At 39.7% G+C, this 25,140-nt stretch overlaps 1 protein-coding gene across 1 annotated transcript in view; it reads right to left on the bottom strand.

The window, feature by feature from the left end:
* The window catches only part of cita (citron rho-interacting serine/threonine kinase a), a 130,807-nt gene that overhangs the window by 16,001 nt on the left and 89,666 nt on the right, over positions 1 to 25,140 (bottom strand). Inside the window, exons 26-39 of the mRNA XM_079871938.1 lie at positions 23,809 to 24,002; positions 22,685 to 22,820; positions 19,958 to 20,062; positions 19,463 to 19,603; positions 16,441 to 16,548; positions 15,695 to 15,887; positions 14,304 to 14,471; positions 13,073 to 13,096; positions 11,042 to 11,179; positions 8,690 to 8,870; positions 6,477 to 6,568; positions 6,293 to 6,397; positions 4,628 to 4,797; positions 39 to 80 (exon numbers count right to left, since the gene is read on the bottom strand). Of these exons, the coding sequence (XP_079728064.1) occupies positions 39 to 80; positions 4,628 to 4,797; positions 6,293 to 6,397; positions 6,477 to 6,568; positions 8,690 to 8,870; positions 11,042 to 11,179; positions 13,073 to 13,096; positions 14,304 to 14,471; positions 15,695 to 15,887; positions 16,441 to 16,548; positions 19,463 to 19,603; positions 19,958 to 20,062; positions 22,685 to 22,820; positions 23,809 to 24,002 (1,797 nt within the window). The remainder of the gene's footprint in view (positions 1 to 38; positions 81 to 4,627; positions 4,798 to 6,292; positions 6,398 to 6,476; positions 6,569 to 8,689; positions 8,871 to 11,041; positions 11,180 to 13,072; positions 13,097 to 14,303; positions 14,472 to 15,694; positions 15,888 to 16,440; positions 16,549 to 19,462; positions 19,604 to 19,957; positions 20,063 to 22,684; positions 22,821 to 23,808; positions 24,003 to 25,140) is intronic.

The raw sequence follows: 25,140 nt of genomic DNA, 5'->3' as shown, positions 1-25,140 counted from the left end.
CAGACAGAGGAGCATGCTGGGTAACAGCATCTGATTACCTGAACCAGCGGCGAGAGAGTCTTCTGGCGTTTAACACCGGCCTACAGCGTTCAGAACACAATCACACTCACAGCGTTAGACACAAGAAATTAATACAATGATAATTAATATCTGTGAATGGTAGATTTGATCGATCTTTTCTTGGTACTTCAGCTCATGTGTTACTGTCATTACTGAAACATGAATGCTAATGAACGCTTAAAAGCTGACAAAATAATCTTTAAGTCAAGTCAAGTCAAGTTTATTTATATAGCGCTTTTCACAATACAGATTGTATCAAAGCAGCTTCACAGTATTAAATTAAAATAATACATCAATGTTTGTTTCTAATGGAAAACATCCACGTTTGGTAATGCTGATCAATAGTATTGTTGATTGATTAATTAAATTAAATATCCCCAAATATCCCCAACTGAGCAAGCCAAAGGCAACAGTGGCAAGGAACTGAAAAACTCCATCAGGACCTAATGGAGAAAAAAAAACCTTGGGAGAACCCAGGCTCAGTCGGGGCCAGTTCTCCTCTGGCGTTTATGAACTAGAGGCCGGATTTAACTGTAAGATTAAAAGTATTATATAAATGCCTGGCTGAAGAGATGCGTCTTTAATCTAGTTTTAAACTGGGAGAGCGAGTCTGAGCAACGAACAGTATCCGGAAGACTATTCCAGAGTTTTGGAGCTAAATGTGAAAATGATCTCCCTCCTTTGGATGATCTGGATATCCTGAATGACCAAAAGCCACGAATTTAGTGACCTTAAAGAGCGCGATGGATTGTAGGGCGATAGAAGATCGGTTAAATAGACTGGAGCTATGCCGTTTAGGGCTTTATAAGTCAGTAGCAATACCTTGTAATTAATACGGGACTTTATAGGTAACCAATGTAGTGATGATAAAATCGGTGTTATATGATCATATTTTCTTGATCTAGTAAGAACTCTAGCAGCGGCATTTTGGACTAACTGTATCTTGTTTATTAAGGATGCAGGACAACCAGCTTATAAAGCATTACAGTAATCTAGTCTCGAGGTCATGAATGCATGAACTAACTTTTCTGCATCAGAAACTGATAGCATATTACGTAGCTTAGCAATATTTCTAAGGTGGAAAAAGGCTGTTCTTGTAACATATGAAATATGATTTTCAAAAGACAAGTTGCAGTCAAGTATAACACCCAGGTCTTTTACTGTAGAGGATAAAGTAACAGGACATCCTACTATGTTAAAGTTGTATTGTGAGAGGTTTTGTGGGCGGTTTTTTGAACCGATGATTAGTACCTCTGTCTTGTCTGGATTTAATAAAAGAAAATTGCGCGTCAACCAATCTTTTATATCTTTAACACACTCTGTCAATTTGGATAATTTAGCGTTTTCATCCGGCCGTGATGAAATATAGATTTGAGTGTCATCAGCATAACAATGGAAACTAATTCCATGTTTCCTTATAATATTTCCAAGTGGCAGCATATATATTGAGAATAACAGAGGGCCTAACACAGATCCCTGCGGCACTCCATAGTTTACTGGAGTTATGATCGATTTTTCTCCATTTAAATAGACAAAATGGTAGCGGTCAGATAGGTATGATCTGAACCAGCTTAATGCCTGTCCTTGAACACCAGTATAATTTTGTAGTCGATCTAAGAGTATTGTATGATCTATAGTATCGAACACAGCACTAAGATCAAGTAAAACTAGTATTGAGATACAGCCTTGGTCAGAAGCTAATAGTAAATCATTAGTGATTTTAACGAGCGCAGTTTCAGTGCTATGGTGCGGCCTGAAACCAGACTGAAACTTTTCATAGATGTCATTTTCTTGCAAGAAAGAGCCCAGTTGAGAGGACACAACTTTTTCTAGTATTTTAGACATAAAAGGAAGATTTGAAATGGGTCTATAATTTGCTAGGTTATTTGGGTCTAATTGTGGTTTCTTAATGAGTGGTTTTATAACTGCCAGTTTAAATGTCCTTGGAACATGACCTAAAGATAAAGATGAGTTAATAATATTGAGGAGAGGCTCTTCCACTACAGGTAACACTTCTTTCAGTAGTTTAGTGGGTATAGGATCTAATAAACATGTTGTTGTTTTAGATGAAGTGATAAGATTATTTAACTCTTTTTGTTCTATAGTTGTAAAGCACTGTAATTGTTCTTGCGGGGTGATAGTTGAGGCTGAATTATAAGGCGCGATTGAGGATTGAACGTTTGCAATTGTGGTTCTGATGTTTTCTGATGTTTAAGACCGTATCCAGTGTTGTTCTCATTAACTAAAACTATTATAAACAATTGTTAACTGAAATAAAGCTAAGAAAATAAAATTGAGTACAATTATTAGATGAAAAATTTACACTTAAAACTTTAATGTTGCTTTGACAACCAGTTAAAATAAAATTAAAGTTGAAGCACTAAAATAACCATTTAAAAACAGTACTATTTATAAATATATAGAAACTAATAAAAATGATAAAAACACATAAAATTACTACAAATTAAACTGGAAATATAAAAATAAAGGCTAATTTAAAATACGAAAAAACATCGGCCATCATATCGTTTCATTTTTAATGTTATTGGTCAAAATAAGAAGATTTGTCCGATATATTAGAGCCGATAAATAATGTATTATTTCCTTCAGCTGAGGCACTTTATATGCGACTGTTCAACATGATGGTTTTGAATTGCTTGAAATATGATTGAAATTATGAGGCTCTCAAAAATTATATTAAAATGTGGATTTAGATTTATTGGCAAATATATCGGTTATCGGCTTTTAAATATGAAGAATTATCGATTTCGATTTTTATAAAGAAATATTACAGAATTTAAACTGACAAAATAAAAACTTAAAATATAAAAATTTAAAATAATTTAAAATGATAAATACTACAATATTATATAAACATAACTAACAACAACATTTGTTCCCTGGGCTGTTTTTGTTCATTTAAATAAAGCGGAAATAAAAACTTTTTTTTATTTTTTAAACTTGCACTCTTAAATTAGAAAATTAGAAATGTTGCCATGGCTTAAATGGTCTATTAACAAACTGAAATAAAATAATTTGAAGTTGATTAAGATGATTAAAACTAAACCTGAACATCATTTCAGGGCATCTGCGCAGTAACAGCGAGGAGTAAATCAGTGTTTTGCCACGACAAACTAAAGGGTTTAAAACAGGCAGATCCTCTGACATCCCTGAAAACTGTCTGACAAACCATGTCATGAGGTCAGACTTAAAGGAGTAGTTCAAAAGCTCAAAAAAGTGCATCTATCATCATAAAAGTGCATCTATCCATCATAAAAGTGCATCTATCCATCATAAAAGTGCATCTATCCATCATCTATCCATCATAAAAGTGCATCTATCCATCATAAAAGTGCATCTATCCATCATAAAAGTGCATCTATCCATCATCTATCCATCATAAAAGTGCATCTATCATCATAAAAGTGCATCTATCCATCATCTATCCATCATAAAAGTGCATCTATCCATCATCTATCCATCATAAAAGTGCATCTATCCATCATAAAAGTGCATCTATCCATCATCTATCCATCATAAAAGTGCATCTGTCCATCATAAAAGTGCATCTATTCATCATAAAAGTGCATCTATCCATCATAAAAGTGCATCTATCCATCATAAAAGTGCATCTATCCATCATCTATCCATCATAAAAGTGCATCTGTCCATCATAAAAGTGCATCTATTCATCATAAAAGTGCATCTATCCATCATAAAAGTGCATCTGTCCATCATAAAAGTGCATCTATCATCATAAAAGTGCATCTATCATCATAAAAGTGCATCTGTCCATCATAAAGTGCATCTATCATCATAAAAGTGCATCTATCATCATAAAAGTGCATCTGTCCATCATAAAAGTGCATCTATCATCATAAAAGTGCATCTATCATCATAAAAGTGCATCTATCATCATAAAGTGCATCTGTCCATCATAAAAGTGCATCTATTCATGATAAAAGTGCATCTGTCCATCATAAAGTGCATCTATCATCATAAAAGTGCATCTATCCATCATAAAGTGCTGTATCTGGGGGGTTAATAAAGGCATTCAGAAGCGAATCGTTTGTGTAAGAAAAATATCCATATTTAAAACTTTATAAAGTAAAATAACGAGCTTCCGGCCAAACGAACATACGGATTTGACTCAAGTCTGAGCGCAACTAATGTATTGCGACGCACTGCTGATATTTACGCTACGCCATGATGCACTACGCTAATACTGACGTCACGAGTTGTGCTTTAGGCGTAAGTAGACTGAGTGTGTTTGTTTGGCCAGAAGCTAGAATTTTACTTTGTAACGTGTTAAATGTGGATATTTTTCTTACACAAACTCCTCGCTTCGCTTCAGAAGGCCTTTATTAACCCCAGGAATACTCCGTGTGGAGTTCTTGGAAGAGCCAGGACATGTAATATAACTCAGATTGTGTTCGTCTGAAAGAAGAAAGTCATATACAGCTAGCATGACTTGAGGGAGAGTAAACCATAGGCTAATGTTCATTTTAAAGTGAACTCCTCTAAGCAAACACAGGAGTCATGATCGTTCAGAAGGACCGAAACTCACCGAGTCTGCTTCGGTTTTCTCTCGGGATCCTCGGCTTCCGGCGACCACTGACTCCAGAACTGCAACCCAGCGCTGTTTATCTGGGAAACTGGGAGCCATGAAGTACAGAGACTGACCCGGCCAACATGTGGTGTGAGGATGAGACTCCAGCTTCAGCACGTACGGGATATCTACACACACACATATTTATTTATGATTTAACATATTTATTCATATTTGTGGCAATCAACAGCATTTCAATTTAAAAAATAATTATGATTACAATAAATTCAGGAATTCTGCAGAGTCCCCCTACCGTCCTGTTTAATCGGCAGGTATTTAGAAAAGCCCGCTCTATCTGAATGGTTCGTTCCCATCCCCTCTATTCTGAGTTTCAGTTTTTACCCTCAGGATCTCGGTTTAGATTTCCCTCTGTTAGGAGTAACGGGTGCAAACATTAATTTATTCCTACTTCTAGTTCTCTGGTAAATTCGGGCATGGGAGGAGTAGTTGTTTGGGCCTGTTGTTGTTTTGTGTAGTTTATTATGTCATTTTGTAATGTATTGTAAATTGTCTTTTTTTTGTATGCTGGTCTTGCTGTAAAACCAATTGCCTTTCGGAACACAAACAAACAAAGAAAGAAATTCAATACATTGTTTACAATAATTCAACAATTTTTCTTAAAAAACAATCAATATACAAAATCAGACATATATACCAATAGTAATAACAGCAATAATAACATTTACATAGAATCTTTCAATTTAATATTTGTCAGAAATTCTACAATTATTCCAGGAGAAACCTTTTTAAAAATGTCCATTAATATATTTTCTGTATAAAAACGTTGTCTAATATCATTTTTAAAAGGACATTCTATTAAAATATGTTTTACACTCATGAAATTCTTACACAAATCACAAACCGGTTTCTCTTCCCCTTTCAATAAATATAAACGAGTGAGTCTTGAATGTCTAATTCAGCATCTCGAATACACAACCTGGTCATGTCTATACAGAATAATAACAATTACCTCCTTGATTTAGTACTGGAATCACCTCATATAATTTGTTATTTTCGCATTTGTTCCATGCCATTTGCCATTTATTGTAAATGTACAGATTCAATATGGGTTTCACCCACACACACACACACACGTTTGTTTTACTATATCAGTGAGGACATTTCATAGACTTCCATTGATGTTACATCAAGTTAATGATATTTTCTATGGCCTAACCTGACCTCTGACCCCTGAACCGACCCATCACAGACACATACTACAGTTTCAGATAAAAATCTACTTTACTTTATTGAAGGAAAAAAAGACACCTCCATCTTGGATGGGTAAATTAACAGCAAATTTTATTTTTGGGTGAACTATCCCTTTAATTTACACTGTCAAGACGATGCTGTGTTATTTGATTATTGATTATTCAGTTTATGTCCCTGAATTCTGTTAGACTTGCTTTGTTCTGTTGTATTTATATGAGCTGTTGCTTGTAATTTGTTTATTTGTAACTTTATATTAGTTAGTTTAAATCAAAACTAACTATTTAAATCAATTGGTGGCTTATTTATTAGAATACAGTGTTACATGGTCAAAACTTTTTTTGTGTGTGGACCCTTAATGTTGAGCCCTGTGTTCATTGATTTCATTAATTCTTCAGTGTGTGTGTTTCTGACCTGATTTGGCCGTGTTGATGAGTTCAGACGCTCCAACGGCTCCGTGAACCGTCACATCTCCATCCGGCAAACACAACTCAAACTCCTCCAGCGGCTTCACTGAGTCTGAAACACACACACACAGGGGTTCAGAACACACACTCAACCAGACCCCGGAGAGTGATCTGACAGAGTGGACCTGTACCTTCTGACGGCTCGGACTCGTAGATCGATACTTTAGTCCCGTCCAACACGACGTACTTCCGCTCCCAGCCCTGCTGACCCCTCTTACCATTCCTACACACACACACACACACACATGCACACACACTCAGTGACATAACACTGAATACCATCTGCTGGAGTTATAAAAAGTCCGGCCCTAATGGTATTTAATATAATTCACAGACCAAAAAAAAAAAAAAAAAGCATTGGTCCACACATGAGTAACACTGGGTAACGCGCGAGTAACACTGGGTAACACGCGAGTAACGCGTGAGTAACTGGGTAACGCGAGTAACACTGGGTAACGCGTAAGTAACACTGCGTAACGCGTGAGTAACTGGGTAATGCGAGTAACGCGCGAGTAACACTGGGTAATGCGAGTAACACTGGGTAACACATGAGCAACACTGGGTAACACGCGAGTAACACTGGGTAACGCGTGAGTAACTGGGTAATGCGAGTAACGCGCGAGTAACACTGGGTAATGCGAGTAACACTGGGTAACACATGAGCAACACTGGGTAACACGCGAGTAACACTGGGTAACGCGCGAGTAACACTGGGTAACGCGTGAGTAACTGGGTAATGCGAGTAACACTGGGTAATGCGAGTAACACTGGGTAACACATGAGCAACACTGGGTAACACGCGAGTAACACTGGGTAACGCGTGAGTAACTGGTAACGCGAGTAACAGGCGAGTAACACATGAGTAACACTGGGTAACACATGAGTAACACTGGGTAACGCGTGAGTAACTGGTAACGCGAGTAACAGGCGAGTAACACGTGAGTAACACTGGGTAACGCGCGAGTAACACAGGGTAACGCGTGAGTAACACTGGGTAACGCGTGAGTAACTGGTAACGCGAGTAACACGCGAGTAACACTGGGTAACGCGTGAGTAACTGGGTAACGCGAGTAACACGTGAGTAACACTGGGTAACGCGAGTAACACGTGAGTAACACTGGGTAACGCGTGAGTAACACTGGGTAACGCGTGAGTAACTGGTAACGCGAGTAACAGGCGAGTAACACATGAGTAACACTGGGTAACACATGAGTAACACTGGGTAACGCGTGAGTAACTGGTAACGCGAGTAACAGGCGAGTAACACGTGAGTAACACTGGGTAACGCGCGAGTAACACAGGGTAACGCGTGAGTAACACTGGGTAACGCGTGAGTAACTGGGTAACGCGAGTAACACGTGAGTAACACTGGGTAACACCCGAGTAACTGGTAACGCGAGTAACACGCGAGTAACACTGGGTAACGCGTGAGTAACTGGGTAACGCGAGTAACACGTGAGTAACACTGGGTAACGCGTGAGTAACACTGGGTAACGCGTGAGTAACTGGGTAACGCGAGTAACACTGGGTAACGCGTGAGTAACTGGGTAACGCGAATAACACTGGGTAACAAGCGAGCAACACTGGGTAACGCCTGAGTAACTGGTAACGCGAGTAACACGCGAGTAACACTGGGTAACGCGTGAGTAACACATGAGTAACGCGCGAGTAACACTGGGTAATGCGTGAGTAACACTGGGTAACACGTGAGTAACACTGGGTAATGTGCCAGTAACACTGGGTAACGAGCGAGTAACACATGAGTAACACTGGGTAACGTGAGTAACACTGGGTAACGCGCGAGTAACACTGGGTAACACGTGAGTAACACTGGGTTTGAGTTTCATTGTGTGTCTGGAGCTGCTGTTGGCAACTAACAACCAACTCTTATTTGCAATTACTATTGTGTACTGTACATTCATTTTTTGTGCATCCTTGTCATTCGTTCATCATCTGCGCTTTATTTTCGTGAAGCATTATTCTGTTGCGCTTCTGCTATGATAAACAGGCGTCATCCTCTCTTGGATTGCGTGTGTAACGGAGGACAGCTAGTCAGAGTTGCGCTGACGACTGCTAGTGAATGTGGTGTATAGCATTATTGTTAGTGCACTCGACTCGCTTGCAGGGGGATCGGGGTTCGAGACCGACTCGGCTGTTAGGATTGGAGAGTGCATTTTGGAGGCGGAGCAATGAAGAAGGGGTGTGTTTGTTTGGGTTTATTTCAAATATCAACATTGGCCAACAGCATATTTCAAAAACTACTGATCCCACCTTTGAGGGCCATAATATTCTGTACATTTATTTATCAATTTTGAATACTTTTTAAGACTCTGAATGATCTGACCTGGGCTGCTTCATCCAGCCCTCCAGACGCACGTGACCCGACGCCTCTTTGACCTGCAGGGCGGGTGAGCTGGCTTTATCCCGACACAGAGCCTCGGAGAAGTGTGTGGCGAACTCCACTGGGAGCCCACAGGTCGCAGGCAGACACGGGGAACACTTCGGGTGGCAGAGAGTTCGACACTCTGATGGAGAGAAGGGAAAGAGAGACGAGGGATGGGAGCAGGTGAGCAAAGATCAACAAATCGTCTCCAAATACTGAATATTTAAGAATCATTAAAGGTATAAACTTGTCTTCTGAGGACAAATATTAGGAAGTGGAATGAAAAAGTACCAAGTCATCAGACATGCTTTAAAAAACTTGAACGTCTTTTAACTTGAGCACATTTTTAGGTCAGCGACGTCCATCAAACGCATGTTTACATAGAAAAAATTATGGGGGGAAAAAACCCAAAAGTGTGTTTTTATAAATAATAATAAAAAAAATGCTGTTCTTATGAACTTTCTATTCAAAGAATCCTTAAATATAATTTATCACAGTTTATCACAACTGTTTTTAACACTGATAAGTACCATCAGATTTTATGATAGTAAATTTAAGACCTTTTTAAGATCAAGTAAATTGAAGGGAACTCAATACATCAATATGTTCTCTAAACATTAATGTTTATAGAGAAACACTCCAGAGTTTGAAAATACATCTTCCAATAGATGTTATTTTGAAATTCATTTTAATAAAAAAAAAAGAAGAAGCTTGAATCATTTTTGCTCAAAACCATTACAATATGGAAATATCTTTTACTGTACCTTCTGATCAAACTGCAAAAAAGATTCTAAAGATTCCTAAATCAAAATACTTTCACTTCAGATGTAAAATGACATGAAATATGAAGTGTTGTTTTCCGTGAAATTAATCAAAATTAAGTTCGTGACTAAAGCAAAAACAAATATCTACTAATGGGCTCAGAAAGATCTGCTTAATTTAGAAGTTTTGACAGATATTTGTTCACTAATTTTATTACATTTTCCAAGACTTCATTTTACATTTGCATCTCAAGTAAATTTACCTTGATTTAAACTGATATTTGTATTGGAAAACAGTACAAAAATACTGAGGAAGTATTTTTTGCAATGCATGCAACATTTAATGCCAAGACTTTCTGCTCTTATTTAAAGGGATACTTCAGCATTTAGCATTAAGCTTTGTATCAGTAGAAAACCTGTAGTATTCTCGAATTACCGTGCTTCCCTCCCTCATATCCCCCTGAGACGAGAGATTTATGTATTTTTTGTCTGGAAAAAATCCTCTGATGCAAAAATCGCCATTTTGCATCATCTGAGGATTTTTTGTCCAGAGGCGAGAGACTACAGCCAGTAGGAGGCGCTGTCCCGCATCTTCTCAACCCGCCCATAGGGGGATCTCACTCACAGAATGTACAAATAGTGTCAGCCGTCTTTCTTTGGAAGCTAAGCTAGCAGGCTCTTGTTCTGTGGAGAAAGCGGAGTAGTAGGGGTTACCATCCTCTTTTTCCCGGACATATCCAGCCGTCGAGATCGTCCAAAATGTCCGGGATTCGGCTTTTGCTTTCCACAGTCGCCATCCATTGTTTACATGCACACCTTTTGTTTCAATCTAACTGAGTTCATTCCGATTGGTGAATCTGAATGTAGTGTTTACATGAACGCTAAACAAGTGATCGGTTGATGTGCGTTTTAACATTGCTAAGAGAATTCCCGCTCTTCCGTGAGAGATAAGAGACCGGTGCGTCTCACAGGTGTCATTCATCAGTGATCACGCCACCGGCCTCTCATCGTTCTCCCGCGGCCCTCCGCCTCGTCCTGCTCGCCACAGTAAACATGATGAATGGCGACTGTAGAACGCAAAAGCCGAATCACGGACATTTTGGGCGATCTCTAAATCCCGGGCAGACTCGTCACGGAGACTCACGATAAAACGGCGTCTTTTAAGTTTCGAGTCAACTAGTAGCCTAGCCTAGTTTTTTAACTAGGCGTGGCTTGGGAGTGGCCTCCTAGGGCAGCGAAGCAAGTGCATTCTGGGAGTTGTTGTCTTTCATCCACATGAGCCAAAAATATATTTTCTGGCTTTTCTCAGTCTAGAAGGCTCCAAATTCAAAAATAATTTCACATTTCTTCTACATAAATGACCTATTTTAAATACACATTCATCTTTCCAGAGGTGAAGTATAAAGAGGTGAAGTATCCCTTTAAGACCATTTTAAGGCCTTCATTTGTGGAAGTGCAAATTAAAACTTTTTAAGACCTTTTTAAGTTTGTTTTCTATGAGTGAGTTTGTGTGTGTTTTCTATGTGTGTGTGTGTGTGTGTCTTTTTCATACCCAGGCACGTAGCAGCTTGTCGGCCGAAGTGAACCGTATCCAGACATACGGCACATTTCGCCGCTCTCATGTTGAGCCCCACCGTGAACCGATGAGGGATGTTGTGGTGCATCCGCTCCTTCACACGCCGACCGTACTCTACAGACACACACACACACACACAGTTAGTGTGGGTTAATAATGTCCTCTTGAGCATCTCTTGAGTGTGAGTGATGTCAAAGTTCATCAGTCCAGCAGCAGAGCAACGGCCAGAACAAAACCATGAGCAAGTCCATCTCTATCTGAGCAAAACATGCGAACAGAAGCATCATCGAGAGAGGAGGCGATCACATGCTTCAGCTCAGAGTAAAAGGAGGATGGGAAAGCAGAAATCTTGAGAGCAGAAGCAGAGTTTGTCGATATACACTGTGTATAATGCATCTCAAGTAAATGTATCTTGATTTGAGAACTTTTAGAGGTTTATACTGGAAAAAAATACAAAAATATTGAGAGATAAAGTGTCGGACGTAGGCGTGTGCGATATTGACAAAAAAAAGATACCTCTTATATTTTCTGGATTTTTTTTACTTTATAAAGCCATTTTTTTAAACCATATTAGTGTATGCATCATCTTTTGTGTCAAATTCTTACATTTAATCAATAAATTCAATGATAATAAGACACAATAGGGCTGTAAATCAAATGAAATCAGTATCAACTAAATTCATGTTTGCGCTGCAGAGGAAACACAGAAGCCGCATCTGAAGATTCGATGATTTTACACACACTGTCTAATGCAGATCAGAGGAACATGAATGTGTTTAACCTGCAGTTACAACAAACAGTTTATTCAACTCTTCATGTTCTTCTGTGTGTCTCTGAGTGAGTTGAGTGTCTCTGAACAGCGCAGCGCTTCTGGGTTATACGTCAGAACGGAGGCTCACTATTGGCCAGCATCACACACACGACCAGCGTCGGCCAATAGCGAGCCTCCGTTCTGACGTACGACCCAGAAGCGCTGCGCTGTTACACTACTGAACTCACTCAGAGACACACAGAAGAACATGAAGAGCTGAATAAAGTTGTTATTGTTGTTTGTTTGCGCACAGAAAGTATTCTCGCCGCTTGATAACCTTAAGGTTGAGCCGCTGTAGTCACTGGACTATTTTAAACATTGTCTTTACTAACTTTCTGGACCGGCAAGTTTCAATAACAGAGAAGCCTATGGAGGAGTGAGACAGCTCTCAGATTTAATCAGAAATATCTTCATTTGTGTTCTGAAGATGAACGAGAGTCTTACGGGGTTGAACAACATGAGGGTGAGTAATTACTGACAGAACTTTCATTTCTGGGTGAACTAACCCTTTAACTCAACCGATTCGTTCATTCAGCAGCGAAACACTGCCGTGTGGCTCTGACTGGAACTACTTTTGTTGGAGAAATAGAGCAAAAACAGGCAATACTGTGTCTAAAACATAATTAACTTCTTGTGTTATTGAACTGTTGTATACAATAAATATCACATTTGTATTTGAGCTGATATTTGGAGAAAAAAACGGCACTCTTCATGTGATATTGATTAACTATAATAAATAATATAAATATAAAAGACATACAGAGGAAATAAATGCATTTTAAAAGACTAATCCACTCTAAACGCACAAGCGCATCCTTGATGATGTCAGATCGCACATAATTAAACACAACAATCATGATAATATCATACAGTAGATGATACATATCACACAGCCCTAGTTGGACATTGTAAATAAAACTCACAGAATCTACAGCCTAGCTGAAAGCAAAACTCTAATTAGAATGAGATACTAATGACTAATTATTAAAAATATATATTTAGCTCAAGCTGCAATCAAAACTCATGATGCTACAGTGTTGTGTGGGGGTTGCTAAGGTGTTGCTAAGCAGTTCCTAGGGTTTTCCACTATCAGTGATCTGATTCCCATCAGCGCACAACCCTGAACTAAACACATCTGAGCTGATGATGATGATGATGAGGGACAGAAACGGAGATAGAGAGAGATAGACACTTACTTTCAAACGTCACCCTCCTCTTTTCTGAAAGAGCAGAAGAGAAACAGCTCTCAGAGAGAACGCAAGAGCGCAGGACAGAACAGAAACATGAGGAGAGAAAGAACCAGCGACAGAGAGAGGGAGAGAGAGAGAGAGAGAGAGAGAGAGAGAGAGAACCAGCGACAGAGAGAGAGAGAGAGAGAGAGAGAGAGAGAGAGAGAGAGAGAGAGAGAGAGAGAGAGAGAGAGAGAGAGAGAGAGAGAGAACCACTGATCTCCAGACGACATGAGCTTCATTCATCTGTGATACTGACACAGAATCTCACACACACACACAACCAGTTTAAAGTTTGGGATCGGTAAGATTTTTAATGTTTTTAAAAGAAGTCTCTTCTGCTCAGCAAGGCTGCATTTATTTGATTAAAAATACAAAAAAATACTGTAAAAACGTGAAATATTATTATAATGTAAATCATCTGTTTTCTATGTGAATATCTAGTAAAGTGTAATTTATTCCTGTGATCAAAGCTGAATGTTCAGCATCATTACTCCAGTCTTCAGTGTCACATGATCCTTCAGAAATCACTCTAATATGATGATCTGATGATCAAGAAACATTTATGATTATTGTTTTTTTTCAGGATTCTTTGATGAATAGAACGTTCAAAAGAACAGCATTTATTTGAAATAGAATCTTTTGTAACATTATACATGTCTTTACTGTCACTTAATTAAATTTATCCTTGATGAATAAAAGTATTAATTGAATTTCTTTCCCTCAAAAAATAAAATAAAAATTCTTACTGACCCCCAACTTTTGAACGGTAGTGTTTAATGTTACAAAAGATTTCTATTTCAGATATATACTGTTCTTATGAACTTTCTATTCATCAAAGAATCCTGAAATAAAGATTGTACACAACTGTTTTCAACACTGATAATAATCATAAATGTTTCTTGATCATCAGATCATCATATTAGAGTGATTTCTGAAGGATCATGTGACACTGAAGACTGGAGTAATGATGCTGAACATTCACAGGAATAAATTACACTTTACTATATATTCACATAGAAAACAGATGATCTACATTATAATAATATTTCACAATATTACAGTATTTTTTGTATTTTTAATCAAATAAATGCAGCCTTGGTGAGCAGAAGAGACTTACCGACCCCAAACTTTTGACTGGTAGTGAACACACACACTTTAGTTTGTATGACACACACAGGTGTATTAGCGCACTGACCCTCCGGCGTGGAGCTCTCCTTGCGACGGGCCGAGCTCGAGGGGTTTAAGAGGCTGCTGGGATTGGGCTGGCGCTCCGGAGACTTGACGATGGCCGACATGAGGATCTGCTGACGGGCCGAGGCCGGCGTGGATGGAGCCGCGTGCTCCTGCGCTTTAAAATGAGCCGCTGAGAGACAGAGAGAGAAGATCCTCAACAACATCATCACATTCACATCATCTGGAGGAAACAGCAGGAAATATGGAAGACGGATATAATAGAGAGCATTAGCGCCCGCACACTTCTTCAAGTATTTTTCCCATTCATCTTCCCCATAGGGATTATTAAAAAAGTCTTTGTTAAAGGTGCAGTGTGTGATATTCAGGAGGATCTGTAGACAGAAATGCAATATCATAAACATAACTATGTTCTCAGAGGTGTATAAAGAGCTTAATTAATGAAGCGTTATGTGTTTATTAGCTTAGAATGAGGCGTCTCTCTACACACACCGCGGGTCCGCTTACATCCACATGTTTCTACGGTGGCCCTGAACAGACAAACGCGTTTCGTCGTGTTGTTCTTCGTGCAGAGAAGCGAGCTAAAGTCAGCGAATAAAACACTGACACAGTGATGAACACGTAACAATAATATTCACAATAACATATCGTTTTATTGAATAATTAAGTAAACCTAATTTCTTAATTTATCATTGTAAAGAAACCTCATTGTTTAACTGACTACTCTCACTATCACTCACTATCCAGTCTTCAACTGTCCAATTTTGGTGAGCTCGTGCAAATTGTAGCCTCTTTTTCCTATTTGTAGTGGAGATGAGTGGTACCCGGTGGGGTCTTCTGCTGTTGTAGCCCATCCGCCTCAAGGTTGTGCGTGTTGTGGCTTCACAAATGCTTTGCTGCATACCTCGGTTGTAACGAGTGGTTATTTCAGTCAAAGTTGCTCTTCTATCAGCTTGAATCAGTCGGCCCATTCTCCTCTGACCTCTAGCATCAACAAGGCATTTTCGCCCACAGGACTGCCGCATACTGGATGCTTTTCCCTTTTCACACCATTCTTTGTAAACCCTAGAAATGGTTGTGTGTGAAAATCCCAGTAACTGAGCAGATTGTGAAATACTCAGACCGGCCCGTCTGGCACCAACAACCATGCCACGCTCAAAATTGCTTAAATCACCTTTCTTTCCCATTCTGACATTCAGTTTGGAGTTCAGGAGATTGTCTTGACCAGGACCACACCCCTAAATGCACTGAAGCAACTGCCATGTGATTGGTTGATTAGATAATTGCATTAATGAGAAATTGAACAGGTGTTCCTAATAATCCTTTAGGTGAGTGTATAATGCAGCTCTAGATACTCTAAGACGGAGTAACTGTTACGGATACTGAATGCCTCACCCTCTTCCCGTAAGGATCGCAGCTCGATCCTCATCTTCTGCAGCGCCTCCTCGAGCTCCGAGCATCGAGACCTCTCCTTCTCCAGCGCGGACTTCATGTCGCTGTACTGGAGAGGCAAGGCAGGCTGAGACGACAGCGCTGTGGCTCCGTTAGCCGTGACGCCGACCTCCTCACGCCGGCGCCCGAATATACCCTAACACACACACAGAGCACACGATACAGCTGACAATCATCTTCACATTATGACCCATAACCAATATTATTCATTACTATTGTTCGATTATCTATTATTAGACTCTGATTGGCTGACTAATGTTCAAACTTAACTTCACAACACAACGAAATCAAGCCACAACAGAATTAAATCAAGTGTGTTGTGGCTTGTTTTTGTCGTGTTGTTGTGGCTTGAAGTCATTGATTTTAGTGACTTGATTTTGTTGTAATGTTGCTTGATTTCGTTGTGCCCTGATTTTGTTGTGTTGTGGCCTGATTTCGTTGTGTTGTGGCCTGATTTAGTTGTGTTGTGGCCTGATTTAGTTGTAATGTGGCTTGATTTGTTGTGTTGTGGCCTGATTTTGTTGTGTTGTGCCCTGATTTTGTTGTGTTGTGCCCTGATTTCGTTGTGGTTTGGCTTTGTTGTGTTGTGCCCTGATTTCGTTGTGCCCTGATTTCGTTGTGTTGTGGCTGTATTTCGTTGTGTTGTGGTTTGGCTTCACTTTTCAGGACTTCATATTTTCAGGACTTACCTTCTTCTTCTTGGTGGGCTGGTCCATCTTGGCCTGCAGGAAGTCGATGAGTTTGGTCTGCTGTGAGATGGTTCCCTCCATTTTCACTTTCTCGTGAGAGTAAACGGCCTGAGGAGAGACGAGAAGGAAGAACTGTTATGTTTAAGACATTCAACAATGTGTTCATGCACATGTGTACCTCTGTGCTGAATATTGTTTAAGATTACACATGGCTGTTTGCCGAAGGGGAAAGGGGACTCTTATTATGAAGTTCCCGGAAGTGCGGCTGTTGTTGGTTGAGCACGAACGATGTAGAGTGAATATGGTGTGCATGAATAAACGGGTGATCGATTAATTTCTGAAGTGTCTTTAAGTGTAACAGAACAACATGAAGACAGAGACGAGTTGCCATTATTTTCCCATCAGGATTAATGGAAAAGGATTAATTTATATTACACTTTACATTAATTTTTTTCTACTGACAAACTGTAAATTTCAACCGAAAAATTTCTTCATATTTTCAGGTTTTCCGTGACTGTGAGTCCACTGATAATATTACAGCTCATCCTTCATTATCAAATCAACTGTAATTTCCACACACTAAGTGTGTGTGTGAGTGAGAATGTGTGTGTGTGTGTGTGTGAGAGTGTGTATGTTTGTGTGTGTGTGTGTGTGTGTGAGAGAGTGTATGTCTCTGCTTGGTCCCGTACAGCTCCTGTCACTTGTGGTGTTCCCCAAGGATCTATCCTAGGGCCCCTGCTTTTCATTTTATATATGTTGCCACTGGGTCGTGTCATCAGCCGTCATGGCATCTCCTTTCACTGCTATGCTGATGACACTCAGTTATACCTGCGAACCGACTCAAACCTATGCTCCACCCCGGTCCTTCCAGTATTATCTGCTCCCTCAACAGTTTCTGCTTCCTCTTCAACATCATCTCTAGCCCTCTCTAACTGCTTGGAGGAGGTTAAGGCATGGATGAGTCATAATTTTCTCCAGTTGAATAGCTCAAAAACTGAAGCCATCCAAATTGGCACCCCTCATCAGGTCCAGTCATCACCCATAACCACTATCTCTTTCTCTGGCCAAGACATCCCTCTGTCAACTACTGTTACCAACCTCGGTGTTAAGCTGGACCCACAACTGACCTTTACAAATCATATCAACCATCTTTACAAAACCTGCTTTTTTCATATCAAAAACATTTCTAAACTCCGCCCCTTCCTCACTTTTTCTGACGCAGAAAAACTAGTCCACGCCTTAATTTCATCCAGGCTGGATTACTGTAACAGCCTGCTTATTGGTATACCAAATAAACATCTTCAGAAACTTCAATTCAGTCAGAACTGTGCTGCCCGAACTCTTATGAAAACCCGCAAATATGAACACATCACCCCCATTCTTCAGAATCTTCACTGGCTCCCCATAACCTCAAGAATTCAATACAAGATTGCCCTCATCACCCACCTCTGCATTTATAACAACGCCCCACAATACCTCAAAGATCTCCTTACCCCTCACTCTTCCACCCGTAACCTCCGGTCTCAAAGCACAAACCGCCTCCATCAGCCACGCTCAAAACTTCGCACCATGGGAGACCGAGCCTTTTGCACTGCTGCCCCTCGCATCTGGAACTCCCTCCCTGAACATCTGCGAGAACCCCAGTCTGTGGACTCTTTTAAAAAAGAGCTTAAAACTTTCTTGTTCAGGCAGGCGTTTTTTTAAGCTGTCCTTAGGCTTTACTAATTTTTCCCTGCTATATTTTAGTAGTTTTCTGCCTTTAGATTTTAGCTCTAGTTTTTTTTATCTTGTTTTTTTATTTTAATTAGTTTAATACGGTCTCTGTAGCACTTTGAGATTCTTTTATGAAAAGTGCTTTATAAATAAAATTTATTATTATTATTATTATTATGTGTGTGTGGACACCTGGATGTTCTCCAGCTGGTACTCGAGGTCGGTTCTCTCAGTCTTGAGCATGAGTGTGTGTGTGTGTGTGTGTGTGTGTGTGTGTGTGGACACCTGGATGTTCTCCAGCTGGTACTCGAGGTCGGTTCTCTCAGTCTTGAGCATGAGTGTGTGTGTGTGTGTGTGTGTGTGTGTGTGTGTGTGTGTGTGTGTGTGTGTGGACACCTGGATGTTCTCCAGCTGGTACTCGAGGTCGGTTCTCTCAGTCTTGAGCATGAGTGTGTGTGAGTGTGTGTGTGTGTGTGTGTGTGTGTGTGTGTGTGTGGACACCTGGATGTTCTCCAGCTGGTACTCGAGGTCGGTTCTCTCAGTCTTGAGCGTGAGTGTGAGTGTGTGTGTGTGTGTGTGTGTGTGTGTGGACACCTGGATGTTCTCCAGCTGGTACTCGAGGTCGGTTCTCTCAGTCTTGAGCATGAGTGTGAGTGTGTGTGTGTGTGTGTGTGTGTGTGTGTGGACACCTGGATGTTCTCCAGCTGGTACTCGAGGTCGGTTCTCTCAGTCTTGAGCATGAGTGTGTGTGTGTGTGTGTGTGTGTGTGTGTGTGTGTGTGTGTGTGTGTGGACACCTGGATGTTCTCCAGCTGGTACTCGAGGTCGGTTCTCTCAGTCTTGAGCATGAGTGTGTGTGAGTGTGTGTGTGTGTGTGTGTGTGTGTGTGGACACCTGGATGTTCTCCAGCTGGTACTCGAGGTCGGTTCTCTCAGTCTTGAGCGTGAGTGTGAGTGTGTGTGTGTGTGTGTGTGTGTGTGTGTGTGTGTGGACACCTGGATGTTCTCCAGCTGGTACTCGAGGTCGGTTCTCTCAGTCTTGAGCATGAGTGTGTGTGTGTGTGTGTGTGTGTGTGTGTGTGTGTGTGTGTGTGTGTGTGTGTGTGTGTGTGTGTGTGTGTGTGGACACCTGGATGTTCTCCAGCTGGTACTCGAGGTCGGTTCTCTCAGTCTTGAGCATGAGTGTGAGTGTGTGTGTGTGTGTGTGTGTGTGTGGACACCTGGATGTTCTCCAGCTGGTACTCGAGGTCGGTTCTCTCAGTCTTGAGCATGAGTGTGAGTGTGTGTGTGTGTGTGTGTGTGTGTGGACACCTGGATGTTCTCCAGCTGGTACTCGAGGTCGGTTCTCTCAGTCTTGAGCATGTCTGTCTGGTCGAGCGCGTCCTGAAGCCCCTGCGTGAGTCTGAAGATATGAGTCTTCTGGAGGTCCATCTGCTGCTGCAGCTTCCCTTGCTGACACACACACATAGATTTTTTTATTTTATTTTATTTAATATATATTTTATGTATTATATTATACAATATTATATTATCTCATAGTGTCTGTAATTATAATTTGAGAATAATTAAAGTATATGTCCGTTCACCGGATAGATATACAATTGATCTTTTATTTAGCATATATTTTATAATTTGAGAACATATGTAATTTTGCATATATATATATATATATATATATATATATATAGACACACATACATACATACATACATATATACGTATACATATATTATATCATCTGTAATTATAATTTGAGAACAATTAAATTCTACGGCCGGTCTCCATTTACAGTAGTGTGTGTTTCACCTCTTCCATGAGTCTTTGTTTGAGTTCTCTCTCCGTCTCAAGTTTCTGCTGGAGGCTCCTCGCGTTCATCTCCAGCATGGCATGTTTCTTCTCCAGGTCATTGAGCTGAAAACAACACAATAAACAACACAATAAACAATACAATAAACAACACTTAAAACCAGCACAACCTCTGAAGGCGTCAAGCAGAGGTGCTGATCTGAGGAGCAGAAGGGTTTTGTTATTCAGTGTTCAGCTAATGCGCAGCGACGTGTTCATGTGCACCTCAGTGTTGAATTAATCTCCATCAGCTGTAGCGCTTAATCGAGGCTTGTTAAACTCCATATTGGCATGAATATTAATATCACAGACGGAGGGCCGGAGCAAACCAGGATAAAATGTTGCGGGTGCACTGCAAAAAAATGATATTCCTACTTAGCATTGTCGTCTTGTTTCCAGTCCAAATATCTAAAAATTATTAAATCAAAATGCATTTACTAGATGAGTTAAATACCATGAGATATTAAGTCTTGTTTTCTGGGGAAAAAATTCAAATGGAGTGAGTTTTTGCCTAAAACAAGTAAAATGATCTGCCAACGGGGTAAGAAAAATAATATTGTTTCCGTTTGAATTAACATTATTTTTCTTTCCCCATTGGCAGATCATTTTGCTTGTTTTAAGCAAAAACTCACTCCATTTGGATTTCTTTCCCCAGAAAACAAGACTTAACCCTCTGGGGACCAAAAACGCGCCCGCGCGTTTTGCTCGTTTTTTTTTTTTAGCAATGAAAATAAACACTAAATGCTCTGTTAATTTTGATCTTTCATTTTCGTGTAATACATCAAACGATCCTGTTCAGTTTCTATTTTTTTTCTGTATACTCACAATAAAAATAAAGTGTTTTGCTTTTTGACAAATAAAGAAAAATTAACATGATGCGATTTCTGCCTTCTCACTGTCAGTAAACTCCCATTTGAAACGCGTTCGAAAATGATCTATAACTCCGCGAAAATTCAGTCAAACAGGCAAACAGACCCACGGGCATAAAGCTTGAGATCGCATCTGTTAAATGAAGTAACTTATATAAAAAACAAATATTCTCATCTTCTGTAATCTGTATAAAAAGAGAGCGACTCCAGTCGAGCTCATTACGAGCTAATTCACAGTAATGTGACCACTCCCCGGAGAGCGCGTGCTATTCAAACGCAAATTCTGAGAACTATTGAAGATCTGTGAAACGCCCACATCAGCTGTAAACAAAGCGCGTCGCGATCGAGTGAGGCATAATATAGCCTACCTTATGGAGAAAAGATTCCTCAGAACAGTGCTGATGAGGAGCAATATCTCCTGAAATGAGGAGCAGATCCCGCTGAGGAGTGAGGTAGGCTGTTTTCTTTTCTCAAGTGTGGAATAACGTTATGGAATAACGTTAGTGTAGGCCTATGCAAACCGCAAAAAGATGAATCGCATTTCTATAATATGACTCGCCTTTCTGTGAGATGAATGAAGGGTACATATTTGTAAAGACTGTTTAGCCTAAATATAAATCGCGCGTCTGTGTGTGAAAGAATAAACTGTTTTGCTATAGCCTACTGAGATGAGTAAAAATCGACTGGAATATGTTGAAATAAAATGTATTTGTATAAGCAACGTATTAAACTGCAAATTAGCATTTATATGCCCTAATATTTCATAAAAACAACGCTACAGTCAGTCACTTGTTGACTAGATTTGGGTACAGTTTTTAGGCTACTGTAAAATATACTGCCACATAAAATAAGCTTTTGTTTAGCAATTTCTGCTCATATCTAACGTTATATATATATATATATATATATATATATATATATATATATATATATATATTTGTCAAAAATAAAGTCATAGACTAAGATGTTAGATGTTCCAATGCGGCTATATTCAAACTAATGAATACATATGATAAAATGTAGGCCTATAATCTTTTTTCTTTTTCTTTTTTACAAAGAAAGAGTACACTTGAAATATTGTTGAAATTGTAATTATTGTTGTAATTGTAACATTTTTAATAAAATAGCAAAACATATTTACAAGAGAGATGTAAGCAAAATCTTAAATGGTCAATATAAGTCTTCTTCTAAATACATCCTTTGTCCTTGCATTGTGGCTCAGTCAGTGTCACACCTGAAAGGATGGCTCATTAGGCAGAGTCATTATGCAGAGTGGGTGTAAACTACTCCTCCCCCTCGCATATTGGCTTTCCAAGCAAAACCTGTTTTACACCATTTAAATCAATGTATTTTTTTTTTGTGAACGATAAAGCAAGACTATTTTCATATAATTTTGAAGCTAGAACTCAAAGGGACCACATCCATTGGTCAAAAGTCTTGTGGACACATATTTAATATGTGTTTTGTGGTCTTAATTCAGCAACTTTCATTTTTATTTTTTCCAATAACCACGCATAAACATTATTCTCTTAAAAATACAAACATCTACATACAAGTTGCTCGCATATTATGGTAGCCCTGTTTGTGCTATATATAGTGAATTTACACCTTTGTCATTAACATGTTTATAAATAACTGAAAAAAGCACAAATGTCAAGGCATGTCAGAACATCTCAAGGGCCCCAAAAACACCTTGGTCCCCAGAGGGTTAATATCTAATGGTGTTTAACCACTAGATTTTTTGATATTTGGACTGGAAACTAGACAAAAATACTGAGTGAGAAAAGCATGTTTGGCAGAGTGTGTTTGTGTAACTCACAGTATCAGACAGACTCTCTGCTTTCAGTCTCTGTTCCTTCAGCGCCTGCTGCAAAGCCACGATCTCGGCCTTGTGTTCCCGAACGGCGAGTTCGACCGCCTGCCGAGACTCTGAGCTGCGCTGGTCCGCTCGCAACCTGGAGGAACACACACACACACACACAGAGAAAACTGAGTATATACTGAGAAAACTGAGTCTGTGTTGCGTTTGAGCATGATGACAAGATATATTGAATATATGCATATAAGAAGAATATACAGACACAAACAAGTGACACAATTTTGGTGTCAGTAATATATTTAAAGTCCCCCTGTACTCCCTAAAAACTCATCTTTGATCAGCAAAACGTTTTTTCCTTGAAAATAAAATCTTCATGCCTTAAAATATCTTGACTGTAACTCGACACCCTCGCCTCATTTAGTATGCGTGGTTCTATGAATATGCAAATGAGCCCCGCCTCCACTCACTCAGCTCAGGGATCCACTGGTTGACGATCACACGTTGATCTGATTGGTTACAAGGTCGTTTGTGACGTCAGAAACACCAGCGATTTCAAAGCGTGTTTTTGAGACTGTCTTTGGTTCACTGCAGTTTTAAGGAGGAAATACTCAGCAATGCTGTCGACTTATGAACTTACACATGCTTTGTCTAAAAGCGTATTAAAAACACCACATAGACACATAAACAACATTAAACGCTGGATTTACACCACAGGGGGACTTTAAATGATTTTTGAAAGAGTCTCTTCTGCTCACCAAGGCTGCATTCATTGGATCAAAGATACAGTAAAAACAATAAAAATTGTGAAATATTATTCCAATGTAAATCATCTGTTTTCTATGTGAATATATAGTAAAGTTTAATTTATTCCTGTGATCAAAGCTGAATTTTCAGCATCATTACTCCTCCTTCATAACACTCTAATATGATGATTTGTTGCTCATGAAACACTTATGATTATTATCAGTGTTGAAAAGTTTTGTGGAAACTGATGCAGTTTTATTTTCAAGATTCTTTGATGAACAAAGTTCAAAAGAACAGCATTTATTTGAAATAGAATCTTTTATAACATCATAAACTTCACTTTTGATCAGTTTAATGTACACGTGGTGTGCTTGCGTTACCGGTTCTGCTTCTCGTTGTCCAGAAGTCTCTGCATGTCTCGGGTTCTGCGCTCCGCCTGGTTCTTCTCGTCCTCCAGAGCCGATCTCCAGTTCTCCCACTGTCTCTCCTTCTCCAGGAGCTCGTCGTTCAGGCTCTCCAGCTCCACCACCTGCTCCTCCAGCATACTGCACGTGGTCTTCAGGGTCTCGATGTTCTGCCGACACACACACATTTATTCGTATTATTCCCAAGCATATGATATTTTATTTACAGCAGACAATCATGTGACTGACCACATGAGCAGAGCGTTCCCGGGTTCGTGGGATTACAAAACTCACTCCTCCACCGTCAATAAATCGCCATCCGAATGCATGAGTTTTATCACTGAGGTGCCATGCAAATTTATTTTTACAGACGTCCACGAGAAACATTTACTGTCCGAATCGGTCTTTTTGTGGTGTTTTTAATCTGCTTTAAGACAAACCATGTGTAAATTCATAAGTCGACAGCATTGCTGAGTATTTCCTCCTTAAAACTGCAGTGAACCAAAGACAGTCTCAAAAACACGCTTTGAAATCGCTGGTGTTTCTGACGTCACAAACTACCTTGTAACCAATCAGATCAACGTGTGATCGTCAACCAGTGGATCTCTGAGCTGAGTGAGTGAGTGGAGGCGGGGCTCATTTGCATATTCATAGAACCGCGCATACTAAATGAGGCGAGTGTGTCGAGTTACATTCAAGATATTTTAAGGCAGGAAGACAAGGAAAAAACATTTAAATATGTAATTTTGGTGATCAAAGATGAGTTTTAAGAGATAAAATGATTGTCTACAGGGGGACTAGATAAGGGACGCTGTATTCTGCTCCCTGGCCAGTAGATGGCGATGAAACACTATAGACTGAACATGTAATACGCATCTGCATAGGGCTGGGCGATAAAATGATAACGATAATTATCGCGATATAATTTTTCTCGATAAAACGATATCAAGAGTTCGATAAATGTTCGATATTGTTTATGCGCCAAAAGCGGAACGAAACTCATTTGAACCGCGCGCCACATGGACCATTTATCCGCTCGGCTCAAAGTCCAAACGCCAGCGCGAGCGAGCTCATTAGAGCCGATGCGTTTACTCTGATCGCTCTCGTCACGAGATCCAGTGAGAAGCGCTTGAGTTCAGCGAAGAACACAAATGTCTCAGTGATTTAAACCAGTTTAAAGGCAGATGAAACAGCGCTGACTAACAGGAGAAACACTGTGCGCAACGATACAGTACAAATTCTCATCATTTACCATGGATTTACTGTAACGTTAGCCTAGTAATATTAACTGCACCATGAAATGTGGGA

The sequence above is a fragment of the Squalius cephalus genome (genome assembly GCF_949319135.1).
Source record: "Squalius cephalus genome assembly, chromosome: 5".
Classification (NCBI taxonomy): Eukaryota; Metazoa; Chordata; class Actinopteri; order Cypriniformes; family Leuciscidae; genus Squalius; species Squalius cephalus.
The sequence above is the reverse complement of the archived record's forward strand: the minus strand, read 5'-3'. Positions and strand labels throughout refer to the sequence as shown.